Source organism: Diaporthe amygdali, assembly GCF_026229845.1.
Source record: "Diaporthe amygdali strain CAA958 chromosome Unknown NODE_29_length_634662_cov_65_424859, whole genome shotgun sequence".
NCBI classification, from domain to species: domain Eukaryota; kingdom Fungi; phylum Ascomycota; class Sordariomycetes; order Diaporthales; family Diaporthaceae; genus Diaporthe; species Diaporthe amygdali.
In genome coordinates, this window is record NW_026517049.1 from 185,513 (window position 1) to 207,063 (window position 21,551).

At 52.3% G+C, this 21,551-nt stretch overlaps 8 protein-coding genes across 8 annotated transcripts; 4 read left to right on the top strand and 4 right to left on the bottom strand.

The window, feature by feature from the left end:
- Positions 1–279: 279 nt before the first annotated feature.
- On the bottom strand, positions 280–7,172 carry J7T55_004330 (uncharacterized protein; the record flags this gene model as incomplete). Its single annotated transcript, XM_053131971.1, has 9 exons — positions 280–2,745; positions 2,904–2,975; positions 3,046–3,107; positions 3,225–4,327; positions 4,380–4,891; positions 5,024–5,540; positions 5,627–5,724; positions 6,298–7,020; positions 7,086–7,172. 9 exons carry the CDS (start codon positions 7,170–7,172, stop codon positions 280–282), a joined length of 5,640 nt encoding a protein of 1,879 aa, XP_052989943.1.
- Positions 7,173–7,613: 441 nt separating this feature from the next.
- On the top strand, positions 7,614–8,624 carry J7T55_004331 (uncharacterized protein; the record flags this gene model as incomplete). Its single annotated transcript, XM_053131972.1, has 2 exons — positions 7,614–7,692; positions 7,759–8,624. The coding sequence occupies 2 exons, from the start codon at positions 7,614–7,616 to the stop codon at positions 8,622–8,624; spliced, it is 945 nt and encodes a 314-aa protein (XP_052989944.1).
- Positions 8,625–8,780: 156 nt separating this feature from the next.
- J7T55_004332 (uncharacterized protein) lies at positions 8,781–9,729 on the bottom strand (the record flags this gene model as incomplete). Its single annotated transcript, XM_053131973.1, has 4 exons — positions 8,781–9,056; positions 9,115–9,447; positions 9,515–9,585; positions 9,678–9,729. The coding sequence occupies 4 exons, from the start codon at positions 9,727–9,729 to the stop codon at positions 8,781–8,783; spliced, it is 732 nt and encodes a 243-aa protein (XP_052989945.1).
- Positions 9,730–10,215: 486 nt separating this feature from the next.
- J7T55_004333 (uncharacterized protein) lies at positions 10,216–11,920 on the top strand (the record flags this gene model as incomplete). The annotated part of the gene is made up of 4 exons (XM_053131974.1): positions 10,216–10,439; positions 10,522–10,629; positions 10,701–11,253; positions 11,333–11,920. The coding sequence occupies 4 exons, from the start codon at positions 10,216–10,218 to the stop codon at positions 11,918–11,920; spliced, it is 1,473 nt and encodes a 490-aa protein (XP_052989946.1).
- A 393-nt stretch (positions 11,921–12,313) lies between these two features.
- Positions 12,314–13,638, bottom strand: J7T55_004334 (uncharacterized protein; the record flags this gene model as incomplete). The annotated part of the gene is made up of 3 exons (XM_053131976.1): positions 12,314–13,261; positions 13,314–13,544; positions 13,612–13,638. 3 exons carry the CDS (start codon positions 13,636–13,638, stop codon positions 12,314–12,316), a joined length of 1,206 nt encoding a protein of 401 aa, XP_052989947.1.
- Positions 13,639–14,364: 726 nt separating this feature from the next.
- J7T55_004335 (uncharacterized protein) lies at positions 14,365–16,114 on the top strand (the record flags this gene model as incomplete). The annotated part of the gene is made up of 6 exons (XM_053131977.1): positions 14,365–14,409; positions 14,480–14,794; positions 14,877–14,913; positions 15,004–15,457; positions 15,522–15,589; positions 15,732–16,114. The coding sequence occupies 6 exons, from the start codon at positions 14,365–14,367 to the stop codon at positions 16,112–16,114; spliced, it is 1,302 nt and encodes a 433-aa protein (XP_052989948.1).
- A 490-nt stretch (positions 16,115–16,604) lies between these two features.
- J7T55_004336 (uncharacterized protein) lies at positions 16,605–18,282 on the bottom strand (the record flags this gene model as incomplete). Its single annotated transcript, XM_053131978.1, has 2 exons — positions 16,605–17,317; positions 17,406–18,282. 2 exons carry the CDS (start codon positions 18,280–18,282, stop codon positions 16,605–16,607), a joined length of 1,590 nt encoding a protein of 529 aa, XP_052989949.1.
- Positions 18,283–19,707: 1,425 nt separating this feature from the next.
- J7T55_004337 (uncharacterized protein) lies at positions 19,708–21,355 on the top strand (the record flags this gene model as incomplete). The annotated part of the gene is made up of 5 exons (XM_053131979.1): positions 19,708–19,906; positions 20,080–20,901; positions 20,948–21,047; positions 21,127–21,196; positions 21,254–21,355. 5 exons carry the CDS (start codon positions 19,708–19,710, stop codon positions 21,353–21,355), a joined length of 1,293 nt encoding a protein of 430 aa, XP_052989950.1.
- Between the last annotated feature and the right edge of the window lie 196 nt (positions 21,356–21,551).

Here is a 21,551-nt window from a genome sequence, read left to right on the forward strand (position 1 = left end):
TTTACTTTCAGCCAAAGTCTCTCAAGTCGCCACACAGTCTAAATTGATTTAACAACATCCAATCTAGGTAGCGCGAACATGTATTTGCAGTACCAGATATTTACTAATCGTGAGCGGCTGAAATATCTAACTTAGCAACAAACAAACTGCAAAATTACAGCGTCACTCAGGGCGACCTACTGGGATGTAATTTTTCACAACCTTCGTCGACCTCCGCGGCAGTGATTTCATACCGGGAAGGCATATATGTGAGGAATCCTCCATTCAAGCAAAGTAATATCACTCGCTCTTTGCTAGAGTGTTGGCCTTGATGTAGTTCAATGCGCTTCCCGCCCTCAGCCATTCGATCTGCCTAGCGTGATACGTGTGCCTTAACTTGGCAGTCCACTCACTCCCATCCCTAGACCGGACAAGCATCGTCACCGGCACCTCGACTTGCATCTGGCCGTCTTCAACATCGACGAGGGAAATCGAGTCGCCCTCTCGAATCCTGTCGTAGTCGCCGGGATCTTCAAAGGTCAGAGCCAGCACGCCCTGCTTCTTGAGATTCGTCTCATGGATGCGCGCAAAGCTCTTGGCGATGACGGCCGTGCACCCCAAAAACCGCGGCTCGAGGGCGGCGTGCTCGCGCGAGCTGCCCTCGCCGTAGTTGGCATCCCCCACGATGCACCAGCGCACGCCTCGCTTCTGCAGGCCCCGCGCCACCTCGGGCACCGTGCCTCCTTGGCCGCTCTCGGGGTCCAAGGCCTTGCCCTTGCTCTGTATCGACTGCGCGTCTGGCAGGAAAGCGTTCGTGGCGCCGAGGAGTAGGTTGTTGCTGATGTTCTCGAGGTGGCCGCGGTAGTTATACCAGGGCCCGGCGGGCGAAATGTGGTCTGTCGTGCACTTGCCCGACACTTTGATCAGGATGTGCATGTCGCTGGCATTGCCCCTCTGCCAGGCCTGGAAGGGCTCGAGAAGCTGTAGCCGGTCGCTCTTTGGGTCGACGACCACTTCCAGCTTGGCTGCTCCCTCGAGCGCCGGCGGCTGGAACAGGTCTGCGCCAGGGGAGAATGCCAGAGGCAGCTCGTTGGCTTGTGGCGGCTGGAAGCGAAACGTGGTTTCGGAGTTGCCATTTTTCACTGCTACAGCATCGACTGAGGGGTTGAAAGAGAGGTCGCCCGCGAATGCGAACGCGGTCACCAGCTCTGGTGATGTGACAAATGAGTGGGTCGAAGGGTTGCTGTCATGTCGGCCGGTGAAGTTGCGGTTGAAGCTGGATATGACCGAGTTTGGCTCGGCGCTTTTCACATCCACGTCCTTGCGGTCCCACTGCCCGACACAAGGCCCGCAGGAGTTGCTGAGGACAGTGGCACCCGCCTGCCTAAGATCCTCAAGGATGCCGGCTTCCTCCGCTGTTGCGCGGATCTGCTCGCTTCCGGGGCTTACGAGGAACGACGTCTTGGCCTTGACTAGGCCCGCGTTGCGCGCTTGGAGGACAAGGTCTCGTGCCTTTTCGAGGTCTTCGTACGAGCTGTTTGTACAGCTGCCGACCATGCTACAGCTCAATGTAGAAGGCCACGAGCTTTCGGCAACATGGTCTTTGAACTGCGACAAAGGATGTGACAAGTCTGGAGTCAAGGGTCCGTTGATGTGAGGTTCCAGAGAGGACAGATCAATTTCGATTACTTCGTCGTAGTACTGATCGCTGCCCGCGTCCGCCGTTAACAAAGTTGTTTTGAAGGCATCGGCGTGACTTGCTATGTTGCGGCGCTTGGTCGCCGCCAGATATCGTGACATAGACTCGGAATAGGGGAAGATGCACGACGTAGATCCCACCTCGGCAGACATGTTGCACACAGTAGCCATGGCAGTAGCGCCGAGAGTTGCTGCACCGGGTCCGAAGAACTCGATGACTTTTCCTTTACCCCCGGAGACGGTTAAGATGCCGGCCAGCTTGCAAATGATGTCCTTGGACGAGCTCCAGCCTTGCAGACTGCCAGTCAGATGCACGCCGACGACCTTCGGGCAAGCAAGCTCCCATGGCATCCCAGCCATACCATCGACTGCGTCAGAGCCACCGACTCCAATCCCCATCATCCCCAACCCGCCGGCATTCGGGGTGTGCGAGTCCGTTCCGATGATGAGCCCGCCCGGAACTGCGTAATTCTCGAAAATGGTGGTGTGGATGATCCCAGCCCCTGCCTTCCAGTAACCGATGCCATATTTTCGCGCGGCACTGCTCAGAAAAGCGTACACCTCTTTGTGGTCGGCCATGGCCCGCTGCATATCCGCCTTGGCTCCGTTCTCTGCCACAATGAGATGGTCGCTGTGGATGGTAGTGGGGATTTGCACCTTTGGGAGGCCGGCGCTGATGAATTGAAGCAGCGCCATCGTCGCCGTAGCATCGTGACAGGCGACCCGATCAGGACGGAGATTTAGGATGGTTTTGCCTCTTTCGATGTCCTCGAGAGACCACTCGCGCGTTCCGAGGTCCAGGTGGCTGTATAGGATTTTCTCTGAGAGGGTCAACGGCCGAGTCCCAGCGCCTCGAACCGCAGCCAATGTCTGTAATCGTCCTGCATAGTCCAGCGCATTTTGCTTTTCTTCTGTCAGACTGACATTCTCTAAAAGAATACAGAGCAGGGTGCGGGGCGTCTTCTTACCGGTTCCAACGGACTGGCAGGAGTCCAAGAAGTATGGGTCGCAAGGCAACGTCTTAAAAGAACCCTTGGTGCTGAGTTTCGAAGCCTTCTGTAGCACGTCCTTTGCGTACCAAGAGGTAACATGGCTAAGGATTTTTGCGAGAGCCAGAATCGCTTTCCTTCTCGGCGCTCATGCTGGAGTCCAGTCGTAGTAGTGGGTGTCTGAGTGATCTGGAAGTTTTCGACCTGGACATGCCAAATTCGAAGGCAAATGCGTACCCTTTGAATGCGACCGGACTCTTGAGACGCGACAATCCGGAATTCAGGTTCGGCGCCGAGCCGCACGGGTGGCTCCGGATTTGTTAGTGAATTAAATCATGGATGGCTCCGTGTGTTGCTGGAGTGCTCCGCACCGAATTACCTCAAACCGGCCTCGGCCCCAGCCCCTTGCACCATGACGACTCGGCTTGCCGAGGTCTGAGTCTTCCGGAGAAGTGAAAAGTCATGTTACTTGTAGCAATAATTAGTCATAGATTAAGGGGATATATTACAGGTCCTCAACCCAGCTGTCACCGATACCGTGGCTTTCTTGCGGGTTACCCAATGGGAAGCTCCAGCTGAACTCGGATCGATTAAAGTCGGCCAAGAAGTCCTCGATCTCGGGGAAAAGCTCTTGTTCGGCTGGGCCTTGGGAGTTTGCCTCCACAATGGCCACAGATCGGAGTCGTGTATTGTTGTCCAGACCTTCCGAGGTCGAGGTCCATGACTCTGGGCCATCATTGCGGGGGAATTCGTAAGGCTGCTCCCATGGCTGGGATGGATCAGCCACGGTAAGAGAAGCCTGGTTTCGACTTATTTGCACCGCATGACTTTCCGAGATGCCATGATGTTGTCCTGAGACTCTAGAGTTCCGGGGTTCCCCAGGACCCATCAGGCGACGCTGTTTAGACGCAACTCCGTCTCCATCGTACAATCTCTGAATGGTAAGGTCAACCACAGAGCCGAAACTGTCTAGACCCCTTCTGGCACTGGGCCACCATTCTCCTCCCGCGCTCAGCAGATTCGAACAGGTCCTCAACCTGCGTAGTAGATGCGCACCAGCTGCGTCACGGCGCACAGCCGGCGAAGTCCAGAAGGAATAGACAAGCGTTGCACCCGCGGCAAAGATATTCTGCACCGTGAACCATCCGTGGTAGAGCGCCTTGCCTTCATATAAGGCCTGGTATTGGTCCAGGATCGAGCAGGCGCTGCTGAAACACTGAAGGAGGGAGTCCTCCAAAGGATTTCGGATCTCTTGCGACGGCTGATATAGTAGCACCAGGGCCAAGTGGTATCGAATCTCCAGTTTCACCCGCCAGATATTTTTCTGTCGAGCCCCAACCCCGCTGCTAATAGTGTCCAAGTCCACGCCTGCCTTTTCCCACCAGGCATCCAAATCCAGCCTGATTTTGCGCTGGTGCGAGTCGGGACCCACGTTGTCTAGGGGCGGTGAGCTCTTACCCGGGAGAAGATAGAGATTCTCCTTGATGTCTGAGACGATACGATCCAGCCGGAAGCGATGGGAGGAATAGCGAAGGACAGCCGATTGGAAAGACTCAAGAATCAGCCTTTTGCCACTGGAGAGTTCCCTCGCCTCGGGCACTTTCACATCGAAAGTCTCATCACGGAGGCCCAAGGGGCGGCCTTGTATTGAGGAGATAGACCTGTATGATGTTAAAATTGAAATGAGTAGCACATTAGGGAGGGGAAGAAGACCTGTCGAGTGAGTAGATGGTGTAGAAGATAGATCGCCTAAGTTGCTGATAATCCCAGTCGTAGTGCGCCCCTTGAGGCTGATCTCTGTGTACACCGAGCTCGACGCAGTGAGCCATAGCAAGGTGCGTGAGAGTCCAGACATTAGCCTCGGCCGGTATAAGAAGGCAGTGTATAAGCAGGACCGTGAGGGCTTGTATGGTTGATAAAGAGATATGGGAGAAGCAATCCTTGGAGAAGTGCAAGGCAGCTGCATAGAAGCTCTCTGGTGAAAGAGTGTGGACGCGAGCCCGGACCCTTATGATTGCAGCAATATTCAAGACCATGAATATGACAAAGGCGAGGAGTGGCATGGGCACAATAGTAGCACCGGGGTGCTGAGGATCGACTCGGCGCCCGTTCCATCGGAACCCCTTGATCGATTGCGGCCATCCGTCAATGAAAGGGTCGTCATCACACAGAGATGACGATGCGCACTCGTAAAGTGCGTCCAGTCCTTCTAGAAGCGAATCCGGCTCCAGAACCGGATAATCAGGATGTGTCCAGCGAATATAATGATGTACCAAAAGGACTGCTTCGTCCTTTTTAGGCAAATTCTAGCAATCCGTGAGCAGCGATACTGCAAGGCAAAGAGCACTCGTTCTTACCTGTCGTAAAAGCGATTGCAGAGCGCGGTAGTGCAGTGCAGACGACCTACGAGCAGGCTCGATAAGAGGATCGTCTTCGAGCATGAAGCTCCGGGATCCTGTATCGTGTGCTGAGGAAGAATCATTCGTCCTTGGTGACGCTCCAATGAGATTGGCAAAGAGCACACCAGAGCTAGAACCGAGGTAATGGCTCTGTGACGAGTCGGCGTTCAAAGAAAGCATGCCAAGGTCCATAGCCACGGAGTGAGCCTTCTCAGGGAACGCTTCTTCATGGTCAGAAATATTGGACACCTCGGCCGTCCGTTTCAGCAGGCCGCTTTCTCGGGACTGCTGGAACGTGGAAGGGGTGGCGGGCGATCGAGCTGGAGGTGTGCCTGTTTGGTTGTTGATGTGGGAGGCAACTGTCTGGTCAGACCGCATATCAACTTGTGGCCCATCTTTCAAGTCTATGTCAGGAAGCCGATCTCTGATGATTTGTTCCAGCCACTGTATCCTCGCCCGGGCAGCATGTCCAAAGCTGTCATCGTGTCTCAGCAAAAGTTCATCTGATTCAATCTGATTTAATCGTAGCTGCTGCTTTTCGTGCATTGACACTCGACTCACTTTCTGGGGATCAAAATGTCGGAGTTCTGCCCGTCGACATCAACACAAAGCTCATCAGCCTTCGCGCAGTTGGAACACGCCGGGACACCTCCATCACACTACAATGTCCGGTGTCAGCGACCATGAGACCGACCTCGATCGAGGTGTGGAAAAGGGATATCGATCACCCGCCTTGATTCTGCGAACCCGACACCTTTGGCATGCCAGACGGACTTTTCTTGAGACGCTGCTTCTCCCCTCCATGGGACTTGTTGCTCTTGCTATGGTACGTGCACGTGGTGTAGTTGTAAAATCACGTTCCAAGGTAACATTTTGGGGCACCCTTGGCAACGGGGGTGCTGGCTTTGTAATGCTGCGGCCGCGACTAGTGCACATTTTGCAGGGCTAGACTTGTGCTGGGCACACCCCGTGTGGGGATATTGGTACGTGGAGTACTTATATGATACGCATGCTCCACTATCGGACGCGTACGGTACAAATCTACTACCTTGAACCATATTTGACAGCTCGGCTCCCTGCCGCGGGACTCTTGTTCTGCTCTGCATCGTCACAACGACCCGTGAATAAATGCTGAAACTAATCGCTCCCGACACCTGTAATGTTGGCGAAGAAAGGAGAACGTCAGCAAGGCTCACAGTATTCCTTGGAGGCGCCAGACTAAATTGACTCACACTCAGCCGTACCAGCCGCGGCGTGGTTCCCCTCCAGAACCCACTGAGGCCGGACTGTTGAGCAATGGCAAGAATACACCGCCACGTACCGCCATATTGCTGCCTGCCCTCGATGCTCTGCATTTTGGTTTTGACCACATCGAACGGCATAGTGGCATAGACGGTGATCACGCCGGCGCCAGCACCAGCTATGGCCGGCGCCAGCGTTCCCCAGCCGCCACGCTCCAAATTAGGCTGGGCTATATCCAGCAGAGCCTGGTAGGAAGAAAATCTCACCAGGGCATTTGAGGCCTGTTTCATCGTGACTGGCACCACTCCGCGGAACAAGCCCATAAGGCCGTCCTTGGCGACAATGCCTCGAACAACAGCAGCGGTCGTCTTGAACTGTCTGGCGCCTGCTCGGTCCTCGACTGTCTTGGTCTTGAGATTTTCGCCCGGCGTGACGACTGTGACGCTCTCCGCGATCCCCGCAGCTACTCCCGCCAGCATGCTCGACGTGGCCGTGTGCTTCCCTGTCTCTGGGTCCCGCGGGAGGCGGTCCTTGACCAGATCGAAAGTCAGAAAGCGAATCCCCGACTTGGCCGCGTTCGAGGCACAGAACGCGCCGGCGCCGCTATACAATGCTCGGATGCCTGATGTTCGACATGCTTCCACCACAATGGTGAACGTCGACCGCGGCGATTGGAGAAGCTGTCTCCTGGTTTTGGCATATTCTGTCGGGTACTTCCTTCAAGTCAGCTTCTAGCTATTCTAGGACCAACACAACCTGATTGCTGCCGTATTCTCACTGTGATCAAGGACTCAACTCCACCTGCAGCAGCCCCAGCCGCGATAGACTGTAAAGGAGTAGGTGCTTGTCGTGTCTTATCACTCATTTTTGTCTTTGCCTCCATTCACACTCAAAAGTTCGCCTGGCTTATTGTTGGCGCAACAATGGCTGATATAATACACATCTTCATATCGAGATTCTGTTGAATAATACGATCGCGTCAATTATGACACATAAGGGTGTGTATTTGTCGTATTCCTTGCTCCGCGCCTAAGATTGCGGCATGGTCCAGCTGCTCCGCAGAATTGCTGACCGGATCGCTCCGTCAGCGTTTTGCAAAACCTGGATTCCACCGCTTGAAGACCGGAACTGCCCAGCTGTGACTACTACGTTGTAGGTATAAACATTTTACAATGGAGTACTCCCGGACTCCATATGAATGACTGCACGAGAGCCATCCTCAAAGAGAATAATCCATTATTGGCTACATCTCAACGCATAGTACCACACGAATCACTAGCATCTCAAATTCCCTCCGCCCTCGATCATGACGCAAACATTGGCACGCGGCCAGAATGAACTTATCTGCCACGAAGGGTGGGATACCCACCACCACATATTCGAACGTAAGCATGAACGTTAAGGCAGGCTTTTTCCATCCGAATACAAAATCTGACAACCGGTATTTCTAGCTGCTACCTTTCCTTACAGCGCCTCACGTCATTTGACACCTCCTCCCGCAACCGTTGAAGAGTACATCGAATTCAGGAGGCGTCTAGGCTTGACCAATTCGGTTCTTGCGCATGGCCTATCCTACGGCGATGACTGTACCTCGATGAAGTCTTTCATCCCTCGCCTGGGCGCTTCCATGACGCGTGGTATAGGGGTCATCGACCCGGATACGGTTACAGATAGTGCCCTACGAGAAATGAGCGATGCCGGAATCCGCGGCGTGCGGATAAATCTGTACCACTACGGGGCCATGGAAGACGTGGAGGCGCAGAAAAGAATCCTCGAAGCACATGCCAAACGACTTAGAGTGGCCTCCCTGCCCTGGAGCGTGACCATGACAACGATCCGCACAGAGTTTTGGGACGAGCTGCGGCCCTTTATCGAGACGACTCTGTCTCAGTTCTCGCTGAATCTGGTCACGGATCACTTTGCCCTGTTGAAGGGGGGCAGCATGCTGCCAGCGGAATACAAAGACAACCCCACACTACAGCCTGGCTTCCAGGCTGTAGTAGAGCTTGTGCGTAGCGGGCGGCTCTGGATAAAGTTGAGCGCACCGTACAGAGTCAGTGAGCTTGCACCATTTTTCCCAGATCTCAAGTATCTAGTGCGAGCTTTTGTGGATGCCAATAAACATCAAGTGGTCTGGGGGAGCGACTGGCCCCACACGCCAAGGATGAAGGTCCGCAGCCCAGAAGAGGGCTTGAAGGAAACTCCATATCTAGGTGTAGATGATGAGGCCTGGCTGAAAACTCTGAGGTCATGGCTTTCTGAAGAAGAGTGGCAACTGCTCATGGTAGAAAACCCGATTAGGCTTTTTGGAAGGTAGCTCTCTACTCTAAATGACGAAAATGATTCATACATTGGCATACGTAATAAATCTTACACGATGGACTGCGATTGAATTTGATCAATGATTTTCGAGTTTTCCAACAAGACTACCCCATCATCTGCGATTTACCACCAAATGCACGAGATATGGATTTCAAGAACCTTTGCGTAAGGTTTTGATTAGGTCACCCATCATGCCTCCTTTGCGCAAACCTTTGAACATTTGGTCATCAATCTCAGCCCGTTCTTGGCACAAGGCGACAACCTGCTCTACCAACGAAGGAGGCGTTACTACCACCCCGTCGATGTCGGCAACGACAATATCTCCGGGATGTATCCAAAAATCTCCCTTAAACTGAACAGGTACGTTGATCTCGGACGCTCTTGTGAATGTGTTTGAGCCGAGAATGGACGAGTCTCGCGCGAATAGCTACCAGAGCTCATCAATTCTCCTATCCAATGTCTCCGCGAAAGGGTATGTAACTCACTGGAAACTGAAGCTCTCTATGCTCCTCCAGATCTCTGAAACGACCATCAATCACAACAGCTTCAGCACCGAGATATTTTGCCCTCGTGGACATGAGCCCTCCCCAGCATGCCGATGACAGACCCTTTGGCTGTTGAATATACATTATAGACCCAGGCTCGTTGCAATCGGCAAAGTGCCGCTCAGGCTTCGGTGCGTTTGTATCACTCGCCTCGACCATCTTCACGGTCACAACTGTCCCAACGGACTTGGCAGGTGTGCCGGGCGAGAACATCCTGAGGCCATCGAGAAACCCACCCTGGGGGTATTTCAGCTTCACTAGAGCATCACCAATCTGGTTGCGTCAGTTGAAACAAAGATTCGAACATGACGACGTGAAAATTTAGAAAGGGTGAGCCTACATCACATGATGTGAATCGCCTCAATTGTGTTACGAGTGCTCTTGACGCAGCCATCTTGTAGTCTTTTCCTCCTGAGTCGTCAGAGGCAAGCATGCGGACAGATCACTGGCCGTGTGTTACTAGGTATGTTCTGGCTTGATGAAAATCAAGGAGGTTGCTTTACCTCGGTAGTCTCTAAACCCGAAAATTTGTGCGAAGGCATTACGTGTCATCATGGTTACGGAAGCTGGTCCTTTCCGGCTGTCAAAAGCTCGACTTGGCGTACTCCGTGGACAAGTTGGAGAGTGCTTTAGTTAGGTCCAAAAAGGCGTTCCCAACTGGAAGGAGGGCGCCGTTTCCCATGGGTTGAGGAGTAGTCCGTGGGCTAAAGGCGGAACGCTCCGTGCGTCCGTATAAGGGGGTGGGAATAGGAGCCGTACTACGGAACTCTCCCAGGTGGAATAAATCAGCATGAATCTGGGGTATATTGCTCCACGTTTCCCCCGCACCCCAGTCTTCCCCATACGGGGCAACCCATAATGCCAAGGGGACAAGAAGACCACAGAGTCGCTCCCTTCGTGCGACTCGTGTATTAATACTATCGTATACAGCCATAACAGAAAATGCCAATTCGTCAGAGTCTCTTTTCTCTTCCAATTTTTCCTGAGGCCTGTTTTAATCCGTCTCTCATCCTCTTCTGCGGTTCAGACATTCTTTGAATCATGGCCACGACTGAGCAGAAAACCACCTTCGACGCAAGTTCCGCTCACATCGAGATGGGGACTGTTAGCGAGAAGCTCGATCCTGAAGGCCTGGCAGAGGACAGTGTCAACCAAGAGCGCTGGAACGCTGTTGAGAAGCGCCTAGTCCGAAAGCTGGACTTGACTCTCATGCCAATGGTTTGGCTTCTTTACTTGTTCAATTATCTGGACCGTAACAATATCGCGTAAGCATTTATTTCAGCCTTCCCGAGCATCCATGAGAAGCATCAGGAATGAAAATACTGACAGACTTGCTTTCAATAAAAGTCAGGCAAGACTCGACAGCTTCGAGGCCGATCTTGGATTGGTCGGCAATCAGTTCAACATTGCGGTATCCATCCTTAACGTCGGCTACATGCTGATGCAGGTTCCAAGGTCAGCCGAAAAGACGACAACAGACTGTCAATTTGCAAAACGATAAGATGATGTGACTGACGATGCTTCAGCAATATGATTCTTACGAGGGTCCGGCCCTCCATCTATATCTCCACATGGGTGCTGGTTTGGTCTGTTGTCTCTGCGAGTACTGCGGCTGCGCAGAACTATTCTCAGCTCATCGCCATTCGTTTCTTCTTGGGTATCGTCGAAGCGCCCTTCTTCCCGGGAGCTATGTTTCTGCTGAGCAGTTGGTATCCTCGAAGACAACTTGCCCTCCGTACCGCGGTACTATACTCCGGCCTAATCCTCGCGACTGCTTTTTCAGGACTGATCGCTGCCGGGATCTTCGAAGGGCTTGACGGCGTTCATGGTTTACCCGGCTGGAGGTGGCTCTTTATCATCGAAGGCGCTGCTAGTTTCTTTGTGGGCCTCCTCGGTCTTGTCTTCCTCCCTGACTTCCCCATGGGCAAGACAGGCCTAGCCAGGTGGTTTTTGACCGAAGACGAACAAAAGGTTGCTGTTGAGCGCATGGCCAGAGATCGAGTGTCACAACCCGAGGCCGAGAATAGCATTTGGGTTGGATTGAAGCTCGCTGTGACGGACATCCGAACTTGGGTTTTTGTAAGTGTTTATTTCCCCCATGAGAACCTTGCAATGATAATTGAAACGGCCAAAAGACTGTGCTAACTTTGTATACCAGGTCGTTATGCTTCTCGCAAATCATAGTGCTTACGGCTTCATCAATTTCTTCCCGACAATTGTCAAAGGCTATAACCTAGGCAACAACACTCTCACCCTGGTTCTAACCTCACCACCTTACCTAGCTGCAGCCGTCGCCGCCTTCCTTACCGCATACTCTAGCGACCGTTGGAGGGAGAGAGGGTTCCATATCTCTATCCCCCAGGCTGTGGCTTGCATCGGATTTATCATCTCGGCGGCCACATTGGACAACGCCGCGCGCTATGGGGCTGCATTCCTCTACATCGGTGGCTGCTTCTCATCCAATGCCATGGTATTTAGCTGGGCGAGCGCTACCCTGAATCAAACTCCAGAGAAGCGTGCAGCCGCCACAGCGATCATCAATGTCATCAGCCAGCTGGGAAATATCTACAGCCCATATTTCTTCCCTTCGACAGACGGTCCAAGGTATCTAAAAGCAATGCTTCTTATGATGTCGTTTTCGCTCCTGTCTATTGTTACTTGCGCGATCATGAAGGTTCTGTTGAAGAAGACAAATAAGAAGTTGCTTGAAGAAGGAGGAAGTAACGTGAATCTCTTTGGTTTATGATCATTGCAGCTCGGTTCTGCAAGAATATATATAGTACAGTTATCCGACAGATCTAGGTGACAGTGAAGAATCTACAGCTTTGAGCCAAATTGAAAATAAGCGCATTGTAAGATTGTGGTCCCAAATGGATCTATAGTGAGTGATTTCCAGACAGGTGGGTTATTCTTCTCTGTCCACCACGCCCATTGAGTCCCCGCATGTGCCTCCACCACATGTCTTGAAACTTCCTGCCAACTGTGATGCTTTACTTCCCCTTATCTTCATCTCCTGAAATGAGATTCTATTTATCGGTATCCACCGCCGCGATCAGCTGGCACGCTTCGAGCGTAGCGTCGAGTAATGTGCTACAAACAAAAGAGAGCTCTGTGCCACTCCTCGTCCATACCTGATTGATCAGTCCCGCCATACCAGCAGGCCCTTGGCGTAAAGCCCGGACACAATCCCGAGGCCTTTTGTTCTATCCCTCACAACTGACGCACTCGTTGGATACTCCCAATCTGCATATATATGCTTCACCCCACCTTCTGGCGTCCACTCACTCGCCCAAGATGCGGCGCCTACTCTCGCGCACATGTCCTGCCCCTCCTGACCATGGGTCTCCAACACCTCCGGCCGGTGGCAGATGCGCCGGGAGCTTGCGTACTTACCCAGACTCGGAAGATGCGGGTGTCCCGCAACAAGCAGGGCGCCGTCGCTCTTCGAAACGGCAAGGTTGTCCGGCAGGAACGGCAGCCAGAAGCTCGTTTCTAGCTTCAGGCTCGGGTGTTGCGTCTGCGCATCTGCCGAGGAGATGGTGTACAAGTTCACAGTGCGCTTGCTCGAGGCTGCGACGGCGAGGGTGGTGTCGTTGAGCAGCACGATACCGTTTGGGTAGGCCTGGCGGGTGACGACTGCGGCGTCGACAGTCCCGTTCTCCAGAACGTGCACGTGCACGACGGTCGCAATTGGTGGCGCGACGTATGTCTCGAAAGCCCAAAGGAGTGGGTGCTCGCGAGCGGTGAAGTGGTGCTGATTCGTGACGAAGAATTCAGACTCGCTGATCGCGGCAATAGAGTTGGGGATGCTGATCAGCGGGTGGATGATAGAGCGGACATGTGTGGCTGTCAGAGTCTCGAGGTCAAGATGAAATTGCTCAATTCGAGAGCCCTGCCGTCCGTGGTTTGTCACCAAGAGCGTGGAGCTGCGCTCGTGGTACTCGAATCCTATCGTGCGGAGCTCCGAGCCAAACCCGACGGTCTTGATACGCACAAGGCTCTCCTCATCAGGCAGAGACGAATCTCCGTAATGCCAGGCATAGAGCTCAGCATTAGGGTCAGGTTCGGCGCTGTCAACGAAGTCCCCCTGCCGCTGGTCAGACTTGCTTAGAGGAGAAAGAGGTCACCTAATTACTTACCATGACAGTGTTCCATGTCTCCCGGCCCGGGTCACATGCCAAGAGTGCTATGCCCCGGTTCTCGACGAGAAGCACATCTTCGCAACTCCGGATCCGGTCTGCGAACTTGATCTCGTATGAGGTGAAGTTTGCATGTCTGGGCATCCGCGCCGGAGCATTGAAGTAAGCTAGGGACAGCACGCGAATTCGTCCAGCCAGCAAGGCGGCGAGAGGAGCAAGCAAGACCACGAGCTGCGAACATATTAGCCGTCGGATCTCGAGGATTGGATAGGTCACGGTTTGAGCCTCGAGGCCTTACGATGCTTGTTCTGAAGTTGACACCCATCATTAACGTATCATTAACGTGCACTAGTGATTGACTTAACAGAAATGAAAAACGCAAAAGCGCAGGTCGAGCTCGTTGACGCGTCCGGGCAGATGTTTGAGTCGGGGAAGGCCAAACCCCGGCGTTTCCGGAACGCCATTAAACTTCGAAGATTCCATAACAGCCCCAACGTGTAAGGGCGAGTGGGGCAGCTAGTCAGGAGCTAAAATGTGCCATTCATTGCAGCTCTTATGTCTTGCGCGAATGGTGAGCCACATCGCCTGATCGCGTACACCAATTGGCCATTCGGCGTTGCGGCAATTGTCGCGTTGAGAGAGCATGGATAAACAGCAAACTAGAATGCATGTAAGCTGTCGGTTATCAATGGATTGTCACTTTTTGGTTTCGTACGCCCAACACTTGCGCTATTCATATAATCGCATTTAACCCCCCGACCCCATCATCACAGCCGAGACACTAAGCTACTGCTGAACACCGGTAAAGACAATCAAAGTATCTTTTGCTAATAGTGTGAAGGTCAGCCTGCATGGCGTTCTGCAGTGCAACGGCGGAGATGACATGCAGATTCCAATAAGAAATAGGCTGAGTATGCTGCGGTCATGTAGAGAGCATTGGATGATTGTCAGCTTGGATATAAAAGTAAAGGCCTTAAGATTAGTGATCGTATTTCTTGCCGAAACTCTGATGTGTTAATGAGTTACCTGTGACACTCGATCATCTCTCGCAATGTCAAGTCTGCAGGCTCTCGCCGCTGCCTTGCCCCAATGTGCTGTGAGTTCGTTCATGTCCGCAATCACCAGCTGAGGGGTCTTTCGTGTTCTAAAACCCAACCCGCTTACAGTCAGCATGCTTAATGACGGCAGTTTCGGACTCAAGCTGTGCTATTACGAACCAAACCTGCGTTTGTCACGATGAGGGCCTCAACACACAAGCCACAGCCTGCATCCTCGAGAGCTGCACCGTTCGCGAGGCCCTCTCCACCAAAAATTTGACTTCCACGTACTGTGGAGTCATTCCGGCCACTATCCCATCCTATGTCCCTGTCATCGTGACCTTCGTGGTTCTTTGCGCGGTCTCAATCTTGCTGCGCGTCATTGCGAGACTGAAAACGAGGGTTCCGGTCTGGTGGGATGATTTCATCATCACTTTGTCCTTTGTGCGTTACCTCCTCGCTCGGGTCAAGTGTGCTTTTAGACTAGATAATGTGGATACTGACTATAGTCTCTGATTCTTTGCAGCTAAGCTGCGTTGCCTTTACGGTTATCATGTGCAAATGTCAGTGGATCAAAATTTGTCCCCCCCCCCCCCAACACCCACACACAACAACAATGCAAATGATGTAGTGAGCTAATCAACGCTGTGCAGTGAGGTCCCACGGCTTGGGAACCGATATCTGGGTTGTCCCATTCGATGACATCACGCTAATTTTCAAGGCGATGTACTTCCTCTTTGTGCTATACATCACGAGCCGTCACCTCGTACGGTTGTCCATCTTGCTCTTCTATTACCGCTTCTTCGGCCACGTCCCCTTGGCACGGCGGCTGATCCAATTCAGCTTTGTGCTGATCATCACCTGCTGTGTCGCCTTCGACTTTGCAATTCTCTTTGGCTGTACGCCTATCGATTACTTCTGGACGATTTGGGAAGGCCAGCAAGGGGGCCATTGTATTAGCTTTCATGCAATTTTCTGGGCAGGCGCCTTCATTGTTATCGCCATTGATCTCTGGATCATGTTGCTCCCTATACCCTTCATCGTGCGCTTGAAGCTCTCGCTGCGGAAGAGGATCTTGTCCGGCATCAAATTTACTTTTGGAACCTTGTGAGTGCTATACTATAGACCGGGGAGAGAAGGCCCCGAAACTGACTTCACGTGTCCGATTCAGTGTCATTGCCGTCAGCTTATACCGCCTCACGACAATCGACCGCTTTACTTTATCGCACAATCCGACCGGTAAGTAGTGATCACCTATATTCGCTTGCCACTCTTTACGCAAACGTTTCTACTGGCTGCCCTCCGCCCTTCTAGTAGTCACTCAATATATGCTCCATCCATCTCTCACCCTGCTCTCGGATTTAACTCGTCATGTGCATAGTGGACTTCGTCGATATCGGAATCTGGTCCGGAATCGAGCTCTACGTTGGCATAATTTGTGCATGCCTGCCCAACTTCTACACTCTTCTCAAGCCAGTTAACGCACGGATGGGTTCCTGGGCACAGTCTTCGCGCCCTGGGGGCAGCGGCTCTTGGGGCGGCAGCAGGAGCCATCGTCACCTACAGGATGAGGAGGAGCCGGGCACAGGGCACGCGATCCGTGCGACAACTGTAATTAATGTTGAAGAGCATGGCTCAAACAGCAAAAGAGTGAGCATTACCAATGGTTATGGTCCCGGCCAAAACGATGCCGGGAACAGGGTGGAGGGGATTGAACTAGGTACAATGATGAAGGGCACGACGTACGGCAGGGCGTGGTCATGAGCAGAGTCAGAGTGCTACATAGAAGCCGAGAACACCATCTAGGCAACAGTCCGGGTGCTCTGTGAGAGAACAGCTAGATGTGTCACACGTGAAAATTATTGCTTTCGCAGAATTTCTAGGTCAAGAGGTAGGGAACGCATTGGCTTTCGGGCTTGGTGGTGTCCATTCTGGATTCTATCGCTGGATGGATTTGAAGCTGCTGCGACCATGTTCATCGATCGCCAGCATGGCTTGGAACTGTAGCAGAGACCGCCTCTGTATCAAGCACGATCGCGCGCTTGCGAGATTTGGTGTCGATGATACTATAACTTTATGGCTGAGACCTAACTATTGGCTAACATCGATACATCGACGATTAGGCACACTGTCCTAGCAAAATACCAAGCAATCCTCAGTTGGTTCAAATTCTGAGATCAGCTCACATGATTTGTGATTTTTTTTACCCAAATCAAGACAGAAGAATGTTTCTGGTCCCATAATTCTTCTTGTATCACACGGTCGCCACGCCCTCCAGGGCTTTCTGTTCCATCCGGATCTGCTGCAGCGAGATGGGCCGGATGACCTGGCCTGAAAGCATCAGGTAGCGGATTGCATCAGCGTGAGACTTGATAGCAGCTCCATCCAACCGTTCCTCAACCAAATTGAGTCTCCAGCCGTGAAACTTATGTATTACGGCTTCCCAAGCCTGGATGATAGATGGTTCCAAGACGAACTCCCATGTGCCTCTCCAAGTGATCGTACCTTGCTGTGCATTCCGGGAGGCCTGATACTTGAAGAGCGCCGCAAACCCCTTTCGTCCATTCCAGATCTCCATTGTGTCCAGTCGGGGCATCTTTGTTGCCGCTGCCGCCGCTGCCTCAAGTATGGCCCCAATTTCCGTCGGATCGTTGACGGGCGTTAGAAATTTTGAAGTGAGCACAAGCGAAGTCAGATTCGGCCACTCCCAAGAGGGCTCAATCTCGAAGAAGTCCCTAGCATCCGCAAGGAAGGATGCTGCGAGATGCTCGAGCATGAGGCTGGCGAGCGCGATCGCCCGACTAACAGCTGGGTCTGGGTTTCGAGTGCTGTCGCATTCGGCCAAGTCTTCCCCGTTCATGAACATCTGCATAAAAACTGGGTATTGCTGATTAAAGTTCTCGAAAACCACAAGACTCTTGAGATTGTTGTTCAAACGTTGAATAGAGTTGAAAAGATATTGATATCCTGGATTAAAGATGCGGGTTATTAGTAATTGAGTACGGATAGCAGTAAGAGTGAGCAACAGTCTGGACAGGTGTGCAGCGATACTCACTTTGATCTGTCTGCTTATAAATACTGTCCCATTCCCTCCAGGGCTCATAGTGGACTTCTTGGAGTCTAGGGAAACGGGCAAACATATGCGCAAGCGAGTCCGGCTTCCATCTCCGGCGGTTCTGTTGCCGGAGAAGCAAACTGGTCACAGCCGGAACCGATGGAAGTTGATCCCACCATTGGTACTCTAATGTATCGCTATCAAACGGTCCCTCTTCCATGACTGAATGGAAGACTTTGCGCATAGCCGGCCGAGGCGGAGCGGAGTGTCGAAACCCGGCAACCCAGCCATGTTCAGGATTATGGAAGACTTTGTTCGACATCGTCTGCTCTATGTCATCACCATCTAGCGTATCTGTAGGGGCGTCGGGCATAAAGGTTAGATATTTAAACCAATGTTGAGAGTCACTAAGCGAGTAGATACTGATATCGAGCCTCAAGTCGCCATTTGGATCCCATCTGCTGAGATTCGAGAAAAGTCCCTGGAATGACATGGTGATAGGACAGTGATCCGTATCAGTAATAGTCAGTGACTCGTTCAGGGCATCTTCCCACTCTACATGTGAGAGCATTCCACGGGTAGGTGCGCATTTGGTGCAATCGTAGTCATCAAGTTCCAAACAGAACCATATATACCGCACAAGAGCCCGATTTCGATGGATCATCGAATCAAAATCAGCGAGCCTCGATGGTGTCAGTCTGATTTGGGCGAAGTTATGCCGCTCGAATTCCGTTTGCCAGTCTCGAGACACTGTGGCCAAGCGACTCAGTGTGCAACCGTCTTGCATCAGGGCTTTTAAGATGAGAAGCCGGATTTCTGCAGGCAGGCCATTCCAGGTTGAATCCCATCGCTTCTTGCCAAGGGATATTGAAGACATGTTGTGATAGACCGAGAGTGGCGATGACTTTTGTAAATGAGGAATGGAGTAATATAGGTTGGAAGCTGGAAGATGTGGCCCTGTGCGATTGTTGCGGAAAGGCATGAAGTTCAGCGACCATAAGGTTGTGCGAAATGAAAGGGAACTGGCCATATTTATACCAACTTCAATAAGTACTAGGTATAAAGGTTCTCGTACAATTAATCTAGCTCGCTTCTGCAGGCAAATCGTTCCAAGCTAAATTTTGCTACGAAGCTTAGCTGCATACTAGAACACCCACCATTGGTAATTGTTAGAAAATTCAGGGCTGGTGATTGCGCATCTATTATCACACTTCTTGTCGGCTGTCCTGTATAGGTGTATAAGACTACCCCCGGGATAACGGACGAGACCCCTTCGACTCTCGATTCGCAAACCAGCGGTCTCCGATAGGTGTCCCAGACCCGAACGTCCCACATGCAGGCTGCCGATGCAGAAAATTGGCTTTGCGAGGCTGAGAGTTATGGGTCGAGCAAATGTTGCTGGTAGCAGTAGGATTGAGCAAATGGTTACCTCTGGACCGTGGTATGCCCTTTCCATCTGGCATGAATGAAGATCACATCACGTCCACAGCTACTACTGGGGAGTAAATACAAGGACGTACATTAGACATCCTCTCAGTTGAATGATCGAAGATACCCTAGGCGGCTGTGACGGATTAATTGCTCAGGTGGAAGTTACGTGGTAGAAACGGATCGATGCATTGTCAGACAGTAACAAACCCCGGATAGAAAGGTATATTCGGACTTGCCTATGGTCTTTCACTCGAGCACTTCAGGCACTAGTACGTCTCTAATTTTAAACGCCTTTCGCAGTGAGCTGACCGTAAGAGACTTCCCGAGGCCGCTCGAATTGAACTTACACAGCTGTCTTGCCTCTCGGGAGGCGTGACAGAAGGTGGTTATAGAGCCCAAATTTGAAAGAGCTCCAATCCTGGCACTTCTCTGATCATCTATAGCCTAACCACGAGGAAGTTGGATTGCATATACTAGCCAATATCGAAATGACCGAGTTGGCTCGACAACTTTGCTAGTTATGTTTGGTAAGCTCTTGATGATCTCGGTTGCGGCTTCTGAACTATAGTCAACAAGTAATACAACGCGTCAGCTGCGAACGACTTTTAGAGGATGAATTCGTATTATCCACATCGCAACTGCCCGCCTCTGATCAATACAGACAGGATCTGTGAGAAGGTTACTTGCAATGGACCTTCTGCATGTTGAAGTAGACAAACAGAGGGCCCTTAAAATATCCTACTGTGTCATCTCCTGTGCCTTTCTTGTTCTCAACAAAACACCAACAGTACAGCACAGCACAGCACAGCATAGCATCACATCGCATCACATCACATCGCATCGCATCACATCGCATCGCATCGCATCGCAAATGTCCGGTCGCGGCCCTTCCCTCCGCCAGGCCATCCGAGGGGCCCAAGATAGGTTGTTTGCTGCCGGTGACGAGGTCACCAACGCCAGAATCGCTTGTGCCGCTGCACGCGCTGCGCTTGCGCGCTGTGAAGAGGCCGTCTTGCGGGCGGTCTACCGCCACAACGCAGAGCGTGTCGCTCTCCAAGCGCTGGGACGCGGTTTGGGTGGCTGGGGTGCCAACTAGCCTGTGAGTAACATACTTTTCTTTGCGTCTTGCAGCACAGAACATCACAGCTTCATGGATTTTATTGATCAACTGAACAAAGCCGTCGAACCGAGTCCGTGGATCAGTGCCATTGACCTAACTCCTCTCGCGGGACCGCTTTCCCAGAGCCGATGCATCTACTAGTAACTGCCTCTGCTCTGATGGCCACCCAGATTACTGCGAAGATTGTCAGCCACAGCAAGAGCAATGCATTTCTGGGGAAAATGAAGCAGGAACTCTTCAAGCCGAAGGGCCTAATCGCACTGGTCATCACGTGGAAGCCAAAGACGGTCGGTTCAGAGCAAGACGCAAGCGGGATCATTGACATCGACATGAGCACCACATCTGCAAGCAAAGAGCCGCCGAGCAATGCGCCAGCTGACGTTAAACGAAGGAAGTCGATGGTCCAACTGCCTTCTGCCGGCACAGTGTTCAAGCTTCCGGAACTTGCACCACTTGCTTTCCCTGAGCTTGAAGCTACTACCAGGTCTCCAGAGCCGCGAAGTCCAGTTAGTCCTGGGCACAAGCGGCCTACACAGGGCGAAGACATGGGAAGCACAGGGGATTACGACCAGCAAAAGAAGACAAAGTCGGCTTGTGGAGCAGGAAGCAAGATGATAGGGGATAAAGAAATAGTGCAACGCGCCGAAACAGGGTGCCTTCCAGCGTTCAGGCAAACCACTGCCGTGTACGTTGTCCCAGCTGTTTGGCAAGTCAAGTTAGGTGGCAAATCTGCCGGATCAAGCGTCAAGCGTACGGGCCACTTCATCAGCGACTACCAGGGCAGACGTGCTGTAGCAAGGTGGTCTGGACAGCACCCGGATTCCCAGATGGCCATGCTTGCGCCAACACCCGAGTTCCAGTCCAAGTTCGCTGACCCTAATCACCCGGCCAGCAGCGTTGACTTTCGTGGCACTGGTGACGGGCGGGAAGCATACGACGGCCGAGGTGAGCCCTGAGGCCATGCGTGCGACTGCTGCGGCCAGCCGCGAAGGCATGATGCACGTCAAGAGCACTGCTGGTGACGTTGGTCTGCGGGTTGGTGGCAGTGGTATTGGCGGCAGCGAAGCATCACAGCGCTTCATAAGCCGAAGGTCAAAGGAAGGGCTCGTGGAGACAAAACTACGCAGGGACTGGTTTTCAAGCTGCCCCGTATTTCAACTGCTGATGTAGCTCCCCGGCTCCGGAGGATTGGGTCCCTTCCATTGAGCAACCCATTGAGAACAATGAAGAAGCTCTTGTAGTCTGTAGATCTAGCTCTACACCTCTTATTGAGCCCAGCATCTGACCATACCTTGAGGATATTCTGTACCTCATGATTGTCAACCTGCCCACTGAGGGGGAAATCGTGAACGCCGCAGCTTGCCTGAATCAGGTGAACGAGGAAGGCAAGGCCGAGTAGGAAGTAGTGGACAAAAGTTGCAAAAGCAAAAGGTGGATTCTTGGAGAAAGTGACCATGGGTACAAAGATGCATAACATTTCTCGTTATACGACTTCGACGTTTTTATGAGATGTTCAACTTGACACTGACAATACATACCAAATATGTCCTGGGCATATCTGAGCTTTCTTACTCACAAGCCGGCGGTTATGGAAC